We start from the raw sequence: 17,436 nt of genomic DNA on the forward strand, positions 1-17,436 counted from the left end.
TGCATGCGCACACACACACACGCACACACACACACACGCACACACACACACACACGCATACACACACACACGCACACACACGCACTCACACATACACACACACACACACACGCACACACACACACGCACACACACTCACACATATACACACACGCACACACACACACACACACACACACGCACACACACACACACACACTCTCACACACACACACACGCACACACACATGCACGCGCACACACACGCACACACACACACACACACGCACACACACTCTCACACACACACACACGCACACACACATGCACGCGCACACACACGCACACACACACACACACACGCACACACACTCTCACACACACACACACACGCACACACACATGCACGCGCACACACACACACGCACACACGCACGTGCACACACACACACGCGCACACACTCACGCACACACACACACACAAACACACGCTTCCCCCTTTTCGTGGCCTTCCAGCAGCCGCGCAGCCCCACTGAAACCGCGTCCCAGCGCCTCAGCCATCGCACCCCGCAGCCGCCCCTCTCCCGCCCCCAGCCGCTGCTGCAGCAGTGAGGTGCCCCCCCGGGACACCCCCGGCAGTGGCACTCGGGACACGCCGTCCTCTTCCTCCTCCTCCTCAGTCTCCGACGCCTCCCCAGGAACCTTCAGCCCCACCGCACGGGTCCCGGCTGCGGTCCCCCCCGGCTCTGGCTCCGAGTCGCTCTCCGAGGCCTCGCCCAGCACCACCGTGGGGGACAGAGGGGCAGCCATGGTCTGCAAGAGCAGAACGAAAGGGAGGAGGGGGAATCACGGGGAGAACAGCCCTGTCGGGCACGGAGACCCCCGGCCCCTTCTCCCGAGTCTCAGGGGAATACCCCGCATAACAGCCCCGCATAACAGCCACGCGCTCCCCCGGCCTCACGAGACCCCCCGCTTCCCCGCCCCCCTCCCAGCCCCACGCGGACCCCAAACACGTCCAGGCACCCGCAGCTCCATCGGAACGCCTCGCAGTCCCTTCCCAGCCCTACGGGACCCCCCACGCCCCGTAACGCACCGCCAGCCCCGCAACCACTCACTCCCCTCAGCCCCGCACCGCCGTGGCCCCGGGTCATGTGACACTCACCCCCATCCACCGCGCGGCGCGTCGTGTCGAGTGACGTCACGCCTCCACGCGCCGGATGAAGGGCGCGCCAATAATAGGCAGCAGTGAAAACCAATCAGATGGCTGAATGGGGAAGGGCTGGCCAATAGGAGGGGTGGAGGGGAGGGGCGTGCAGGAGGCCGTGCAGGGCCGGAGCCTGTGCCTGCTGCGCGTTCGTGTGGTCCGGCGGTGCCGCCCGGTGTCCGCTGCTGCTTGGGGCGGCGTGTGCCAGGGCCCTCATCGGGAAACACTGCGTCCTTCTATGGAAGCCGCCGAGCGCCTCGGCCTGCACTCTGTACATAAGGACGCGGCGATGACCGACTTGGTGTGCGCAGGGCGACGAGTCCGCTGCTGGGACACTGTCAGGGCGCGTAAGAAGTCGCGGTCCCTCCGTGTGTGAGCTCCCTCCGAGGATGAGAAGGCCGCCATCAGGTCTCCCCAGAGCCTTCTCCGGGCCGCACGAGCACAGCCATCTCAGCCCTTCCTGTCGGGAGAGGCTGTTCCTGGGCAATGGGGCGCAAAGCCAGGAGTCGGATGCAACGGGGGCATCCCCTGATGTTCCGATCCATCGCCCCGTGCTACCCAGAAGCGAGCAGGGACGAGGGAAGGGGAGAGCCTCCACTTCTTGTCTGAGGAGAAGAGGTGCACCGAGAGGCCTGAGAGAAGGGGGAGAATGTGGGGTGCGGGAGTTGCACCGCCACAGTTGACGCAGGCACTCCAGGCTTTAGGTGACGACTGCCCGAGAAATCCAAACACCAAACCTTCCTTCCAAATGAGCCCCACGCTGAGTTTTACCAAGCAGAGCGAGGAAGGAAGAAGCATGACATTTGGGCCTTGCAGGTGGGCATCTTTCTGTGCCAGAAGTTCTTTGTCCTCTTAATAGTGAAGGGACATAGTGAATAGACATGCGGAATCAAACTCTATAACCCACGTAAGCTTATAAAGCAGCTATGCTCGTCATGGCGCCAGATGCGAGGGGGATATCTCCTCCTCCAAGAGGACTCGCACTCCAAGAAAAGCTCTAGGTACATATTTACAGACAGAACATTTACATATTCATTACGTTTCACAGAAATGGCCTGGAATTCTGAGAAATTATTAACATATTGTCCGACTCTCTTGAACATGCGTCCTAAAAATGGGGTGGGGGTCTCCAGTGGTCATTGGATGAAGGCTAGTAGTCTACCCCGCTGTGAACTTCCAACCTTTTAGTGGGGGGTAGTCCAAACCAGCTCGTACTGGTGTTTTGTTGAGCCGAGGCATCTGTTTCACTCTCCCATCTTCTACAACAGGAGTCCATTCTTCTTTCTTATCGTTGATGGGCGGCAAGTTTCCGTGGACTCTGCATTCTGTTCTTCAGCTTACGTGCCTGCAAGTGCCTTGTCCTTCAGCGTGGACCTTCAGCTGACCTACAAGGAGGATAACCACGCACTCCTGCTATCAGGTACTCCCACAGCCCGGATGGTAGAAGTCTATACAGTCTGGATAAATGTTCCCATGTAACCAATGAATCACATGAAGGAATGAAGCTCAACTCACACGATGGAATTTCTGAAGTTTCAGTTTGCTTTTACAAAAACAAACAAACAAACAAACAAAAAACCACAAAAAAACAAAAAAAAACCAACAAAAAAAACCAACAAAAAAAACCCCCAATGAATTTATGCACATATACGTGCACAAGCATACATAAGAGAAGCAAAGCCCTGAAGAAATTGCTGATACTGAAATGTCATGTATTTAGAAGGCAGGAAATAGCAGGTGCAAATGTAACATGAAGACCTAGCAAATCCAGCTCCTTTGCACATATTTCTAGCAATCTGGTCCCTTCCTGTTCTATCACATACTATTTGCAGGCAGAAGCCTGATTCACACATTGCACATGGCAGACCTATGCTTCAGAAGAGCAAGATGTTTGACTGAGAGTGGATGTTTTCCATAGGATCTCTACTTGTCTATTGCAGGGATGAAGAGGTACAGCAAATACCAGGAACTGCAAAGAAAGAAGAGGAAGGTCTCAAGGCTGATGTTGCTGAATGTCTACATTTCATGTCTACAATCCATGCCTGAATGTCTAGAGGGATGGATTTTCCCAGTACTAAGCAAAATGATTAAACCAAGCACCAGGAGAGATCACCCACCCATTGGGTTGGCCCTGTGTTCTCGGTCCCTGACTCCAACCAAAACTAATGGATAAAATAAATGGTTAAAATGAGAGATGCTTCATAACGCTAAGTCGGACCTAAAAATTAGACATAGGGGATTTAAATTGAGCAGCACAAAACTAGGAAATTCCCTACTGTAACATCCCTGCCTCCCAAACAGAAACCCAAACCCATCATCTGCCCGCACCAACCTGAGATGCTGTGCAACTAAGTTAGTTGGCAGCTTGCTGCTATGACCCCCCCAAAAAACCCACTCTGACAAAATTAATGATCTTCTCTCCAGAGTATGGTTTGAATTGTGTCCAGCAAGCAAAGCCTGCAGCCATATGCCAAACAATGAGAAGGAAATAAAATACTGACTAGCTGTTTGTTCATAAAGCTCCACCTATTCTGTGCACCACCTCAAACATTGCTGCTTTGTAAAGGTTGGGTTTAAAGATGGCACTGGATACCCAAGAGAAGACTCAGGTTTGTGTTTGCTAACTTTGCATTTGGTGTTTGCTGAGTTATGGAGCTTCCCTTGCAGTTTTGGAAATGTCTGTATAACAGCAATTGTCTGCATGGAGTTGTTACCCTGAGCAGTATCACAGTCAGGACTGGGTCCAGAATTCCTCTGGATATCAGCTATATTGGAAGCTATTAACAGTAGCAAACTACTGAAATATGATTAGAGGCAAGCTGATAACTCACTTTAAATCATAGCTGGCTTCTGCAGCCAGGGAGAAATAGCCAGACTCGCTGACAAGGCAGATGAAAGCCTCCAAGGGCTCTCTGTACCTCTCTGCCTCCCTCTGCTCCTGAGCAGAGATCCATGTGTATTCCTTGGGAACGCTGTCTGTGCCAGAGAGGTTTTAGCCAACCAGCTGTGTAATCTGCAGGACAAGAGGTCAGGGTCTCAGCAGGGAATTCAGAGCGGCTCTTAGCATCTCTAGGGAAAGCAATGGCAAGACCTGGGGATGCAAGAACTTGGGATGCTCTTATCACACAGGCTGCTGACTTTGTGTCCTTTCCCTGTGTATGCTGGACACCAGACCAGAGATGGGAGTTATTTGGCCCTTTGAGTCTAGTTCCCACTGTTTTGCCTGTAACTAGAGCAAAATTCCCTTCCATAAGCTTCCTTTTAAAAACGACCATCTTAAATATAGTTCAGTTGTCTGCCTGTTGGTTATATGGTCCTTCCCCAGTCTTTCTCTCCAACTCTTTTAGTTACTAGTTTAGACGTATCCATATCAAGGTTACCCCATTTCTTCTGGTGTTTCCATGAATCTTCCCTTGCAAGCATTTACCACAGTGCATTTAAAACCTTTTTTTTCCTGTCTTCTTGACTGTTATTATTATCACAGAATCACCTGGGGATTCACGCAATATCAAGAAGCCTCCAGGCTAGGAATAATCCTTTTCCTGAAAGGTTTACAGTCTAAGTAGGCAGGACTGTAAGTGGCAATGAATTGAAGCAGAAGGTCAAATAAATAATCTAACAGATCAATAGCAAATGTAAACAAGTTCCTATTTGCATTTTCCTGATTTGCCCACCACAAACCACACAAACATCTATGGATGCACCTATTGGTCACATCTGCTGCCTTGTCCATGCCACAGAACACCTGCTTTGCCCTGCACACACTAAAATTGCCCTACCATTCCCTGGGCTTGATATAGAACTAAGGTTGGCTCAGCTGCTCATTGCCAAGTGTGTGTGGCCAGCAGTATCACCATGAGACTCATGAGATGGCTTCACTGATATGGAGTCATCTCAGATATCAAAACATCTTTGTGTCTCTTATTCATTTTGCTGAAAGAATGCTTTTTTTTTTTTTTTTTTTTTTTTTTTTTTTTTCCTGTTAGAAAAGAATCACAGAACTATTTTTAAAAGAAGAAATCAAAGAAGCCAGGTTGCTTACAGGTCCTGAAAATTTCTGCGCTTCCATACTTGCACATTCCTCCAATGTAGACACGTAAATACAAAACCCATCAAGTGGAAACACATGCAGTCAGGTAGAGACAAGCAATTTCCATTTGTCACGCAACGTGCAGAGCCAGGCACAGGCTGTGCAATCCTGACCTCTGGTCTCAGCCATCACCAGGGCTGTGTCTGCACCACGTCCAGCTGCCGCCCTTCCACCTACACTGGGGGAGATTCCCTCTCCACCTCCTCAGTAACAACAGGGTCTGAATCATGATAGTAGAATTGGCAACGTACCTGAGTGCATGGACACATATCCACCCTGTATCACAGTGATAACAGATCCTGCTGTAGGGCCGAGGACTTAAACTGAAGGAAATCAATCCATGCCTCTTGAGCTTGTTCTTGACATCAGCTCTGCTGCTTCCTGATCTCTGCATCCTTTCCTGTTCCTTTGGATTGGCAAAGCAAGAAAAACATACAGTTTTAGGCCTATCCCCTGGCAAAATGGCTGGCTCAACAGAAAGAATACACAATCCTCTGCAGAGGCACAGATCCTATCTCCTACTGTAGATCACATCAGATAACCCTATAAAAGGGCTTTTGTTCTAAGCTTCTATTTTGTTTGATTAAGAATTTAATATAATTTCTGCTTACTGAGTGTTTGTCTTCAAGATAAATCATTCTCAAATGATTAATAAGTGTGGTTAATTATTTTATACATTTCTCTATGTCTCCTGAGTGATAACAAAATTGTTCTGGTAAAAACAAAAACATATAACTTAATTCTTAAGTTTCTAAGCTTTGATTTAACATAGGAAATGTAAAACTGATCCACTACTGAGGAATTCTGAGTTCATCAGCCCTTAATGAAGCTGGTCTCATTCAGGGAAATCCCTTGTGGAAATGCTCAGTCATGGTCTGAAACAGTGATGGAGCAGGTGGGAAGGCAGGGCCAACCCAGGAGAGCTCAGGTGCAAGCAGTGCAGCTGAATAACTGGAAGGGGTGGAGGCAGGATTCACCCCTTCCCAGACCTCATTTAAGGGTTGGCAGTGGAGCTGAGGGCATCTCTTGCTGGCAGTCCCTGCCTACCTGAGGCTCTACAGAGGTAGGCAATTCTTGTCTTTCACTTCTCCATCTGTGGCTGCTGTATTTGGGTTTGTTCTCATTTGCTGTATCCAAAGACTTTGCTGCCCTGCTATTACCATCTCAGCATAGCATTGCAACAAGCATAGGCTGCATAAGGGCTGCCATTGTGAATGTGGTTTCTCAGTTAAAAATTTAGCAAGTATTACCCTGCTCTAATACCATTTCATTTTCTTTTTCTAACAGTAAGAGGAAATCAAGTAATCACTTCCGAAGCACATGAAAATACACAATGTGAATGGATGGTCTCTCATGGAAAAGAGTGTTCCAATGGTGTCTGCCCAAATAGTGCTGTGATAATGTTTTTCCTCCTTTCTTACATCACACCTCTCCCAAACTCCAAGCCATGCAGTAGGCAGGAAATGCCATTAAAATCTGCACATAAGAATATTATGAAGAATGCATAGCTGAACATCTGAGGCTCTCAGATTAAGTTTGAATTCTTTGTGTCAGCTCTGACTCAAGGGTTTAAATCGTGGCATGGCCTTGCTCCTTTTTTACAGGACACACAGTATTACCAGGTCGTTTTTCTCTATAAATCTTGGGTGTACACATAGAATCTGGTGCTGTATCACCAAGTCCAGTCTGCTGGAGTAATTGATTTGAAAAGTATGAAAAGTGTTTGCCATCCTTACTCGGATCACATATCCTATTCTGCAAGAAACCCCGAGAGGAATTTATAGGATTATTCAATGAGTGAGGTACTATTCATGGTGAGTAAAGGTGGCAAAATGAACTTGCTGCTGATTATGAGCAGCTTTTCCTCACTTACACTGCTGTAAATTTAAATTAACTCCACTCAATCAATGGTGAGTAATTGATATAAAATCAGAGTAAGAGGAGAATTAGTCTGTAAGTATGTCTAGAATGAATAAACAGCAAAAATTTGCTGGCCTGCAGAACTCCCCCTTGAAGCTTAGCTGCAAGGTTACTTTTATAACTGATTGCTTCATTCTCAGAAGCTCTGCACTGCTGCTCGAAAAGGAGGTCTATACTGAGTTGCTACATGCTAAAAACACACGTGGTTTGCAAAATCCCATTGAGTCTGGGACAGCCTTTGGGCACAGCCTTAGCAAGCAGCTCCTGTGCAGTGCCCTGCTGTGCGCTGCCAGCTTGCAGCTGGTTTTGCACTGGAGGACACTGGGCTGACACAGGAGAGGAGTGATTTGAGCACTGCATCCCCTTCCTCACAAGCAATTCAGCAGATGCTTTATAAGAGCAAACAGAAGCTCTTGCCTTCAGCTGGGAGGTGTCTGCTCCTTCCTGCCTCCCCAGAGCAAGCATTGCACTCAGTTATGTTTGTATGGCAGTTCCCACTGTGGGGTTTGGAGCTGGCCAATACCTCTAGTTACTAACACAAAGCTATTATTATTTAATCTGCGGAGACCTCAGGATGCCTTTCGGGTGGCATATTTTTAATGCTCATGAATGTATCGCCTGGATATCGTTTAATTTTAGCTCTGCTTATTAGATTTAGAGAACAAAAAAACCTGCCTTCCTCCCTCTGTGATGCTGACCCTGCTCTCACCTGAACTCTGGCCATGGCTTTTCCTGCCCCACTTCCCTCTCCTTCCCCTCCCCCAAGCAGTGGGTTGAGGAGGGTGCCATCACCTCTGGAACTTGAAGATTAAAAGGCAAAAAATTGACAGTAAACCGCCAATGGCTCATTTACTGTTGACGGTGAGTCAATCAAAATCCTGCTTTCCCTCTGCTTCCTGGCTTTCCCATCTGTGTGAATTCATGACCTGATTTCTGATGTGTTCCACGCTGTTACTTTTTTCCCCTCGGAATTTAATTGCTTCTGTTTCACATTTGGGTGCTGAAAAGTTGACAGAAGCTGTACAATCCCCTCCAGCAACAGATCCTATTTATAATGCTGTAAACTATGTTTTGCAGTGATATGATTAGTAACAAAAGGGAGAAAATTACACAGAAATGTGCATCTCTTTGTATAAAACCCTGTTATCTGCCAAGTTTTACTATGAGGATCACCAGAAATGTTAGCACAGCGTAAGGAAGCCACCAAGTCTGCCTGCACAGGGCATTCTGAGAGCAGCACCACAGCGACTTGCCCTACACCAGGGACAGCATTTACCCAAACAGAGGTCAGAGTCAGGACTGAGCATCCTCAGGCACAGTGCACAGAGGAGGAGGGAGAGCAGGGGGAGGAAGGCTGGAATTTAGAGATTGTGGCAGCAAGGTGGTTGTGCTGTGATCATCTAAGGATGTCAATAAGGCTAATATCTTTTAAAAGACCGATCATTATAGCTGGAGGGAAAGAAAAAAATGAGGAAAGCTTTTGGGCACATAAACCCATCTTGAATGACATTTCAAGTCTCCTTCCATTTTCACAGGGTCTGAAATAGACCCATTTCTTCTTCGTCAGGAGCCCATGACATTTTTGTCGATATTTTTCTACCTCTTTTTTGTCTTGAAAACACATCTGAACTTTTATTTGCTGGAAACCACACATGCAGTAAATAAAAAGGGATACCTAAAGTTACCAAGTGTTTTATTTACTAAAAGATATTCTCGTGCAGGGAATGCTTGATGACTGTTTTGGTATTACTTTAGTATTTTAATTTTTAAGAATTGAAATGATCCAGAAACACTTCTAAGAACAAGGAAACTGAGGAAAGCTTGATGCACCAATGTTTTGCATAGGGTTTCTCTTTTCGCATATGCCTTTTGGGGTGGGAGACCTTTGCCTGAGATATGCCTGACCCACTCCACTGCAATAAGATGACTGTGAGAGCAACTGTTGGAGCCTGACTTGGCCTCAGCCATGGGCCAGTGCTCACTGATGGATGTTTTTAACCCTTATGAGGTTCTTTCCTAACTCTGGGCTCTGCTGAGCTGCCTTGTAGGACTGGAGCACAGGGAGGCCTCTGACAGTGATTCAGTCCTCCAACCCTTTTGATGTCATTAGACTTTCCCCAGACGGGTGGGGACTTCTACGAGTAAAGCAAACACCCACCTTTTTTGCAGTGAGACGTTTGTTTCATCATGCTGTAGATCATTATGTGTAGCCAGACATTAGGCAGCATGTCAAGACCTTCAAGAGAGACCTGCTGCTCAGAGAGGTAACAGACTTCAGCCCAAGCGAGGACATCTTCATTATGGCCAAGGTAGCCCAAAGTTTTTAAGGCAGAAAACACAGGACTCCGAGCAACAGTGAGCACTGAGGAGACAAGGTTTGGCTGAGAACAGACTCCAAGCAACTGCTAGCTCTAGTCTGAGTGTACCAGAGGGATGCTATCAGCTTCTCCATACTAACAAGCACCAGTTTAGAGATACACTGGCAGATAAGCAGCAGAGTGATCCTTCCCACCTTCCCTGAGGCTGTAACACATTAAGTAAGGAATAAATCCCTTAAGCTGCAAGCAACAAATGTTCCTTGTGGACCAACTGGAATGCAGCTTCCTATCCTTTTCCCTCCCATGGCTAAAGTCTGTCTCTTAGCTGCTTCCTCTTCCACCAAGTCTCCATGAACAAGGAACAGCAGCTCCTCAGCTTTCAGCACTGGAATGGCTCTTCTATCGCTCTGACCCATTTATTAAGAAACTCTTCTAATAAACTGCAATGCTAAGCTAGTACACTGCCTGGTTCTCTCCAGCAGGCAGCTGTTCCTAGAGGGGAAGAAATAGATTTATCCTGCCACCCACAGCACACCCTGGCAGGAAGTTTGGATGCTGCTATCATTCCATCAGTCTTTTTTAGCTCTCTCTTCTTGCAGGCACTTTTTGCTGTGTCACGGTGTTTGTGTTTGTTTATGTGGCCATGCACACATTTTCATGTTCCTGTAACAGGCAGACATGTGGAGATGCATAGGAGCTGCTGCATCTCATGATGCTGACATATGAGAACTTATTTGTTCAGCCTAGATCTGCTTTGCTCCCCCCTGTTTCAGCCACAATTACCTTAATATATGGAGGCACAATAGCAGTCTCCTCACTTCATTACCCCCTAACATCACACATCTCTCCAACATCCTGAATACTATTTCATTCGCAAATGTAAAGGTGGGCATCCTCATTTACCTCTGACAGATGGCATCTGAGCTATCTACAAAGATATGTGCTTTTACCCCAGAAAAGAAGCAAAGTCAGCCACGTTGATCTGATCAGAGATGGATGGGATGGAAGTAGGAATGGCAAGAAGAGTCTTATACTCTTTGGTAGAAAATCAACACAGAGCAGTGTGACAGTAATTACTGCACCTGGTTTATGATTCAAAGAACTGGCAGTACCAGTCCAGCTACTAATAGAGAAATCTGTCCATTAAACTTACCTTAAATGTTCTGTGAAAGACAGCAAAGTCAGGTCCTGTACAGGGACGTGAGCCTGTCAGTACATTATCTGGTCTTCAGTTCCAGCAAAGCCTTCTGCTCTTAGACAAGAGAGTCCAGTTTCTCTCCCTTCAGATGATGAACTGGCTGGAGAGTGTCACCACAAAAATGCCACAAGGAGCAGATCCCAAATGTGACTCCCGTGGCAATATGGTTTGGAAAGCTTGCAGCGCTGTCACCTGAGGAACACCACCTCAAAACACCGAGGCAGGACTTCAGCCTTCACCACTTTCAACCCAGCACCAGCTCTACAGAGAAAAGGGTATTTAGTCTATCAGATTTTGCGACGGGACCAGTGGGAAGCAGATTGAAAACCAGCAATTCGGGCAGCTTATAGTTATAGCCCAGGAAATAAAAAAATAAGAGGTGTAGGGGTTTAGAAATGAAGAGTGGGAATGAAGACCTAGCGCTGTCTTTCAAGAGGTTCAGAATTCCCCTCAGCCCCTTTTTAAAGGCAAACCCCTGCAGCTAAGGCCAAGGCAATGCAATGGCTGTGCATCTCATTGCACAGAACTTCTTGTCCTTTTACAAGGGCATCTAGTGCCATCTTCTCCAGAAAAGCCCTTTCTCTAGAGACATAGGTGTGCTGGTGCAGCATTTCTGTTACCACATTACCTGCCTTCCTTCACATATCCTGGTGCACACTTACATGGACAGCACAGTTTTGCAGAGGCACTGCACCCACGTCGAGTTGTCAAGAGGTAATGTTACCTTTCCAAAGGATTGCTGCCAGAGTGACAACAGCTTTAGAAATGTGAATCTTCCAAATTCAAGGCTGAGGTCCTGGAAGCTCCTCACTCATTTGTCCAGGAGCTCCCTTTTTTTTCAGCACCCAGGCAGAGATGTGCAGTGCAGTCTAACAGAGAGGAGACCAAAGCTCTGTCCTAGATTGCCTCTGTGGATTTGGACAAATAACTTCATTCACTCTGTTTATATTTCCTTATCCCTATGGAGATGATGCTTCACAGGGTTGTTCTAAAGGTAACATCAGTTTACTACAACTGAGCTGCTGAGCACTGGCTGAGGACGCAGTGTGCATTCTGTTAATTAATCTGATCCAGTCTGTGTCAGTGCAAGGCTTCCCCATACATGACGTTGGCTTTTTTTTGTTATAATTCTGTATGAAAAAGCAAGCAGACAGATAGCCTTTAACCACCCAACAGCCTGGAAGGCAGGGGAAGCCGACTGGACTGCTTGTTGGAGGCATGGAGCAGGAACAAGGAATGTCAGTTCTGCCACTTATTCACTATTTGACTCTGGACGAAGCATCTACCCTCTGCACACCTAATTTCATTAAAAACAAATCAGGAGGGTATGCCAAGGTTATTGTTTTTCTAATTACCCCAGAGCCCTTCCTTGCATGGAAGGCCTTTCAGAGAAGGGATTCGCTCAGAAAATAGTAATCCATCATTCAGGTGCCAAGAAATCACAAAAATGCAGGCTGAGCCATGAACAAGCTGTGTCACCAAAGCATATTTCTGCTTCAGTGTGACAAACACCTGAGCAAACAAACTGTGGGAATAAACATAATCAAAGGTTATTAGTTAATAGGGACTAATCTCCCACAAACACTTGTGTACTGAAGCAGGCTCTTTCAAAAACACAGGTTCGGTCGCAGAAGGAATTCAGCTAATCTGGAGTTTGTTTTCTCCTGCCTGCTGTGTGGTATGTGGTAAAAATCACACACCGGGTCTTCCTGGCAAACCAGAATTGCTTTTGTTGATGTCCATTTCTTCATCTCTGCTCAGAAGCAATCGTGGGTTTGGATGTGCTTAGATAGCATCACTCGTATGGTAAGCTCTGCTCAGCCTGCTGTCATATGGGGAAGTGTATTGCTAATAGGGCCATGTGAAAAACAAAACTCTTCAAAGAGGTGAATATGCATCTTTTGAGTGATGTGTTTTACACTATGAACCTTTGAAAAACTGCTCTGGTGAAGCAGAGGGGATTGTGAACTGCAGCATATGAGAGCTGACAAAGCTATCGTGTTGGCCACAGCTATGCAGGAGAGAGAACAACAGGTTCTGCTCCCTAGGAGAAGACACAGCCCCTGCCTCCTCCTCAGTATCTGTGCAGCAGGCTCTAAGGCTGCTCCCCAAACCAGGTAAGATGCTCAAGTGCTTACAAAGGAAAGGCTTTATGTGTTATTTCTGTCTGTCCCTAACTGTTCCAACGTGAGCCCCACAGCAGCAGCACGGAAGGACCTACCTTTCTTACTGAAGCCCACAGGACTGTCTATGAACCTCAAGTCAAACCCATGCTTAAGTAGCTGTTACATGAAGTCCCACCACAGCTGGGGACTGTGTCAGTGATGAAGTCACCCCCGACCTCTGCATCTCAGCCTGAAACACTTTGTTGCCCAAAAATGCAGCTTTTTTTAAGAATTAACTCATCTAACATCAAATGGATTTCATTATCTTTCCACAGAATTAATCAATAATAGCGGGCAGAGACCCTAATGCCATTTACCAGCATTAGTTTACACTCTTTATGGAAATCTCCTTTCTCGTGGATTACAGTAAAGCAGAATTTATCAGGACTGCAGAGAAGCCGGGGGCATCGCTTTTGGTTTCTGATCACAGCTCTACCTTCCTCCACCAAGAAAACAGCAAATGATTAGTCATATAGTACTTATTGATTTACTAGTCTTCGTTTATAAAATTATGTTTCCCAGGATTGTTCTTTTTTTTTATTATTATTATTATTATTACTGAAGCAAATTGTAACACACTAAATTGGAAGCTGGTTAACTCCTCCCTATCTCTGCTTTTATAGCTCATTTTCTCACTGATTGAACAAAAGCCATCAAGTGAGAACTGTTTTTTCTAAACACAGGAAATAAAAGGCAGGCTTCATAAGGATGTATCATGCTCAGATCGTTTGTGCTTCCTTCCTTCTCACCACCTGCTGCAATTCCTACCCTTCTTTCCCAACCGTTTTACCCTAATTTTTATGTGAGAATATCTATTAACAGAATCATACAGCAGATAACTGATGATAACAAGTACATTTGAATAAACAGTCACACAAAACACATTTTCTATTCCTACGACCAGGAGGGAGATAACAGTTTCGTTTGTCCTCCAGATCAGAGCAGGACCAGATAATCTCAAAGCCTTGCTCCCTCTGCTCTACAGGTACACTCCTGCTTTTCAAGGAGTACTCGGATGAAGTACAATAGGAAGCTCCAGTCTGCCTTCCATGCAGATGATTTCCAGAGACTCAGGAAGAGGAAAGAACATCACTGGAACAAGGACCACAGGGATGGATTCAGATGACATTGGATAGGAAGGAGAAATTGTACATACTGCTCCTATGACATCAGTAGGGCCAGCTGGTGATGTTAACTGATATACAGGAACAGCTGAAACATTGCTAACTGTCTATCACAGAGTGCTTTTTGCCATGGGTTTTGCTTATCGCACACAGTGTGCAGCAGTGCCTGGAGCAGCCCCGGCCTTTACACTGCATGGTACTATTGACATTGCGAGTGATTTATAACAAAGCCAAACATGACACAGAAATAGGGTGGGGAAATTTATTAAGGGATATAATAAACATATGTATAATAATAATAAATAAATAAATATTATTATATCATAAAATAAACTATATAAATAATACTCCTGCGGCATCACTAGGGCTGGCTGGTGATGTGCCGGGCCCGACGTGTTACCCGGGAGCGGCTCCGGCCCTGGGCTGGCCCTCGCCGCCTGGACCGGCTCGTGCGGCGTCTTCGGGGCTGGCTGCCGGTCTCTGCAGCCCGACGATGGAGAGGCGAGCGGCTTCGAGTCCGGGCCCGCGCTGGATGTCTGGATGGGCTTCCGTCGGCTGTTCTGGAAGCCCTGGAGGACCCTGGTGCTGCCGGTGTGGTGTAGCTGCAGCTCTGAGCACCTGGGCTTGCTGTCTGCCTGCTCCCAAGGTGTCTCTGGGGCCGGCTCAGAGATTCTGGGGCCCAGTGCCGCAATGGAGAGCGGCTTCTTGTCTGGGCCCGCAGTCCCTGCCTGCACCTGAGGTTGTATCCCAGTGCAGGGCAGCTCCTCGAGGACCGAGAGGTCCCCTGGCTGGCAGAGTCTGAGCTGCTGCTCTCAGCAATTGGGGCAGCATTATGGATTCTTCTACGGTGTCTTCTTGACTCATTAAAGGTGTTTTCATCCCTCTGTAGATGTGGCATGCCTCTCCTGCGGTCCGTCCTGCGCTGGATGGACAGGCCGCTGCTCTCAGGCACACAAGACTGGATAGCTGGCTCCGATGGTGCCTGTCTGGTGGTGATGGAGCTGCTGCTCTCTGTTGTCAAAGAGCTTTCGGTTGCCTGCAGTCCATGCTCGCTGGTGGTGTCGGAGCTGCTGCTCTCGGGTGTCAGGGAGCTCTGAGATGGCTGCAGTCCCTGCTGGCTGGTGGTGCCGAGGCCAGCAAGAGCTGAGCTGGTGCTGGAGGCTGTAAGGGAAGGCAGGAAGGTGAGCAGGATGGAATTCCAGCCATGGGGTGGAACTGGCTCCCGTTTATCCCGGGCTGGAGGGATTTGAGCAGGGCCGCTCTGAGCAGCCGCTGCCAGGCCTGGCCTGGCCCCAGCCCAGCAGCACGCGGCTGTTTGCCTCTTACAGGTGCCCTCTCCAGCACAGACGTTGCAATCCCATTCGGTTCTGCTATTACTCAGGTAGGAGCAACGGCGGTGTGTGCCTCGTGCAGCACAGTAGCTGCAGAGGAGCAGCTGCCAGGGCCTGTGGAAAGCAACAGGTTGTGGCCGTGAGGACAAAGTGCCGTGAGCCAGGGAGTGCCCGGCACAGCTCTGGTGCTCAGTCTGTGCTCCCCCAGCCCGTGGTGAGGCTGCGATGCCACATAGAGCCCCAGAGGGCAGCTGAGGACACTCACCCCTCTCCTGACCGCAATCTGCCATAGGGGTAAAGGCAGTTTCTGGCATGGCACCGTCGATACCAAACTGCCAGCGCTTCATAGACGTTGTTGTCGTAGAATTCTGGAAATCTGCCAGAGAAGGGAGGGAATGTGATGAGCGCTCACTGACCCAGAACTAAAACTAACCCATGAAATCCATCCCCATCCACCTTATCCCTGCTTCCAGCTTCCCAATGACACTGAGGCCCATGTTAATGGCTGCCAAGGGCCAGGCCTTGCGAGGCAGTCCTTGGGCAGGCACAGCTCATGTGCCCTCACATCTCAAGAGCTGGATGAAAGACACCAACCTGTCTGGGATATGGATCCCCACAGTCAGCAAGTCTCGAAGAAATGTCCGTCTCTCTCTGCAGTGGGGGCACTGGATGCTGAGATACCCAGAGCTCAGGGCCATTCTCTGCAGCAGAAACACAAGCAGTGTGGATGTGAACCGGGCCTGGTTCTGCTGAGCGCCTGCGGTGCCCACAGGGCGAGGGGAGGGCTCCTACCTGGATGCAGGCCCGGTGGAACCAGGCGTGCTGGCAGGCTGCGCACACCATGGTGCTGTACGACCTGCTGTCACCTACAGGCTCCATGCAGATGACACAGGTTGTGTCCGGCTCCGGTGCTGCCTGCACTGCCTGCTGTGGGCGGTGCACCCTGCAGAAGGACCTGGAGGAAGATGGAAGGGATGGGCGAGGTGAGAAGGGCTGCCAGGAGGGCAGAGGAATGGGAAGGAGCCCCAGGCCTTGGCTCTGGCTCTGTCAGGCTGCTGGGAGGTGTCACAGCGCGTTCCTTGCTGCTTTGGCTGGTGCTGACAGCAGGGTTAGAGGCCCACAGGACACACCTGGCAGCCCTTACCTGAACACTCCAAAGTACTGGGTGACACATTGGCCCTCGTGGGCGCAGGGGAGATGGAAGCTCCTCTCACATCCCGGCTCTGCGCAGGTGATGCTGGCCCCCAAAGTGCCACAGACGAAGCAGAACTGGAAAGAGCAGAGCAGCCCCATCAGCTGCAGGCTCAGGGCCTACGCAGTGGGCCCCGCACCTCTGGGCAGGGCTTAGGATGCGGGCAGGGCTGGGTGGCACTCTGCAGAGCTGCCTTGTGAACAGGGCTGGTCTGCAAGAGCAGGGATTTCTCCTGGAGCTGGGAGGAGGGGCTGGGATTGCTTTCTGGGGACCAGGCTGAGCTCTACTGGCACCAAGCTCCCTGTTCCGGTCCAGTGCTCACCGTCTGTGTTGCCTCCCACACTGTGCGTATCAGGTCTTCAAAGCAAAAACGTGCCTCATGATTATCTTGCGCGTTTTCACAAAGACCGCTGGCAAATCTCTGTACAGGAGGAAAGAGCACGGTCGAGTTAGGGCAGAAAGGAGGGAATCACTGATGGGAGGAAGGTGGCAGGAGACTCAAGGGAACTCACCGCACAAAATTCATGGTAATACAGTCTACGAATCCTCTTTCTGTGGCCAAGGATGTCCGAGTCTTCATCCTGTAGGCCACAGAGCACGCATGCTGGAGAGGAGAGAGTAACAGCAGTGAGCGCCTTGCAGGGCCAGGTGCCCCCGGGGGCTGTCCCAGGGGCTGCTCTGTGCCGGCTGTGCCAGCTGAGGGGCAGGGCCGCAGGCCGTGGATGCAGGGATACTTGGCTCTCACCTGGCTCTCCCGAGCCAGCAGCCTCCTGTGTGCGCGTCAACCGCAACCAAGTGCAGAGTGTCTGTCCCATCACTGCTGGGCTTCGTCCTCTGCGTGCCAACCTATGGAGAAGCAGGACGAGGCTGAGCCCCTTCCTCCCTGCTCACCTCACCGGTTCGCACTGAGCTCGG

General features: G+C 49.0%; 2 protein-coding genes across 4 annotated transcripts; both read right to left on the minus strand.

Moving 5' to 3' along the window:
* Window positions 1–426: 426 nt before the first annotated feature.
* LOC146753018 (uncharacterized) lies at window positions 427–1,298 on the minus strand. Of its 3 annotated transcripts, none has more exons than XM_015883195.3 (2): window positions 1,142–1,298; window positions 427–792 (listed from the first exon to the last, which is right to left on the minus strand). In XM_015883195.3, exons 1-2 carry the CDS (start codon window positions 1,145–1,147, stop codon window positions 442–444), a joined length of 357 nt encoding a protein of 118 aa, XP_015738681.2. In that variant the 5' UTR covers window positions 1,148–1,298; the 3' UTR covers window positions 427–441. The 3 variants fall into 3 exon arrangements, with proteins under 3 accessions (XP_015738681.2, XP_085387295.1, XP_085387297.1); XM_085531169.1 differs by lacking the exon at window positions 1,142–1,298 and adding an exon at window positions 1,095–1,133; XM_085531171.1 differs by lacking the exon at window positions 1,142–1,298 and adding an exon at window positions 1,073–1,116.
* Window positions 1,299–14,320: 13,022 nt separating this feature from the next.
* LOC146753019 (uncharacterized) lies at window positions 14,321–17,336 on the minus strand. The gene is made up of 8 exons (XM_085531065.1): window positions 17,034–17,336; window positions 16,844–16,942; window positions 16,474–16,598; window positions 16,122–16,284; window positions 15,924–16,030; window positions 15,595–15,705; window positions 15,325–15,443; window positions 14,321–15,159 (listed from the first exon to the last, which is right to left on the minus strand). The coding sequence occupies exons 1-8, from the start codon at window positions 17,334–17,336 to the stop codon at window positions 14,360–14,362; spliced, it is 1,827 nt and encodes a 608-aa protein (XP_085387191.1). The 3' UTR covers window positions 14,321–14,359.
* Between the last annotated feature and the right edge of the window lie 100 nt (window positions 17,337–17,436).

The sequence above is a fragment of the Coturnix japonica genome, unplaced genomic scaffold (assembly GCF_054131305.1).
Source record: "Coturnix japonica strain WE unplaced genomic scaffold, WE-NBRP24 Scf040, whole genome shotgun sequence".
NCBI lineage: Eukaryota > Metazoa > Chordata > Aves > Galliformes > Phasianidae > Coturnix > Coturnix japonica.

Excerpts from the sequence above, each read along its gene's own strand:
- LOC146753018 (XM_085531169.1), bottom strand. The coding sequence starts at position 1,130 with ATGACCCGGGGCCACGGCGGTGCGGGGCTGAGGGGA. Across the intron at positions 793-1,094 it reads GCGGTGCGGGGCTGAGGGGA|ACCATGGCTGCCCCTCTGTC; the intron begins GTGAGTGGTTGC and ends CTGCTCTTGCAG.
- LOC146753019 (XM_085531065.1), bottom strand. The coding sequence starts at position 17,336 with ATGGGACAGACACTCTGCACTTGGTTGCGGTTGACGCGCACACAGGAG. Across the intron at positions 16,599-16,843 it reads TGTGGGAGGCAACACAGACG|TTCTGCTTCGTCTGTGGCAC; the intron begins GTGAGCACTGGA and ends TGCTCTTTCCAG. Across the intron at positions 15,706-15,923 it reads GGGATCCATATCCCAGACAG|ATTTCCAGAATTCTACGACA; the intron begins GTTGGTGTCTTT and ends CTTCTCTGGCAG.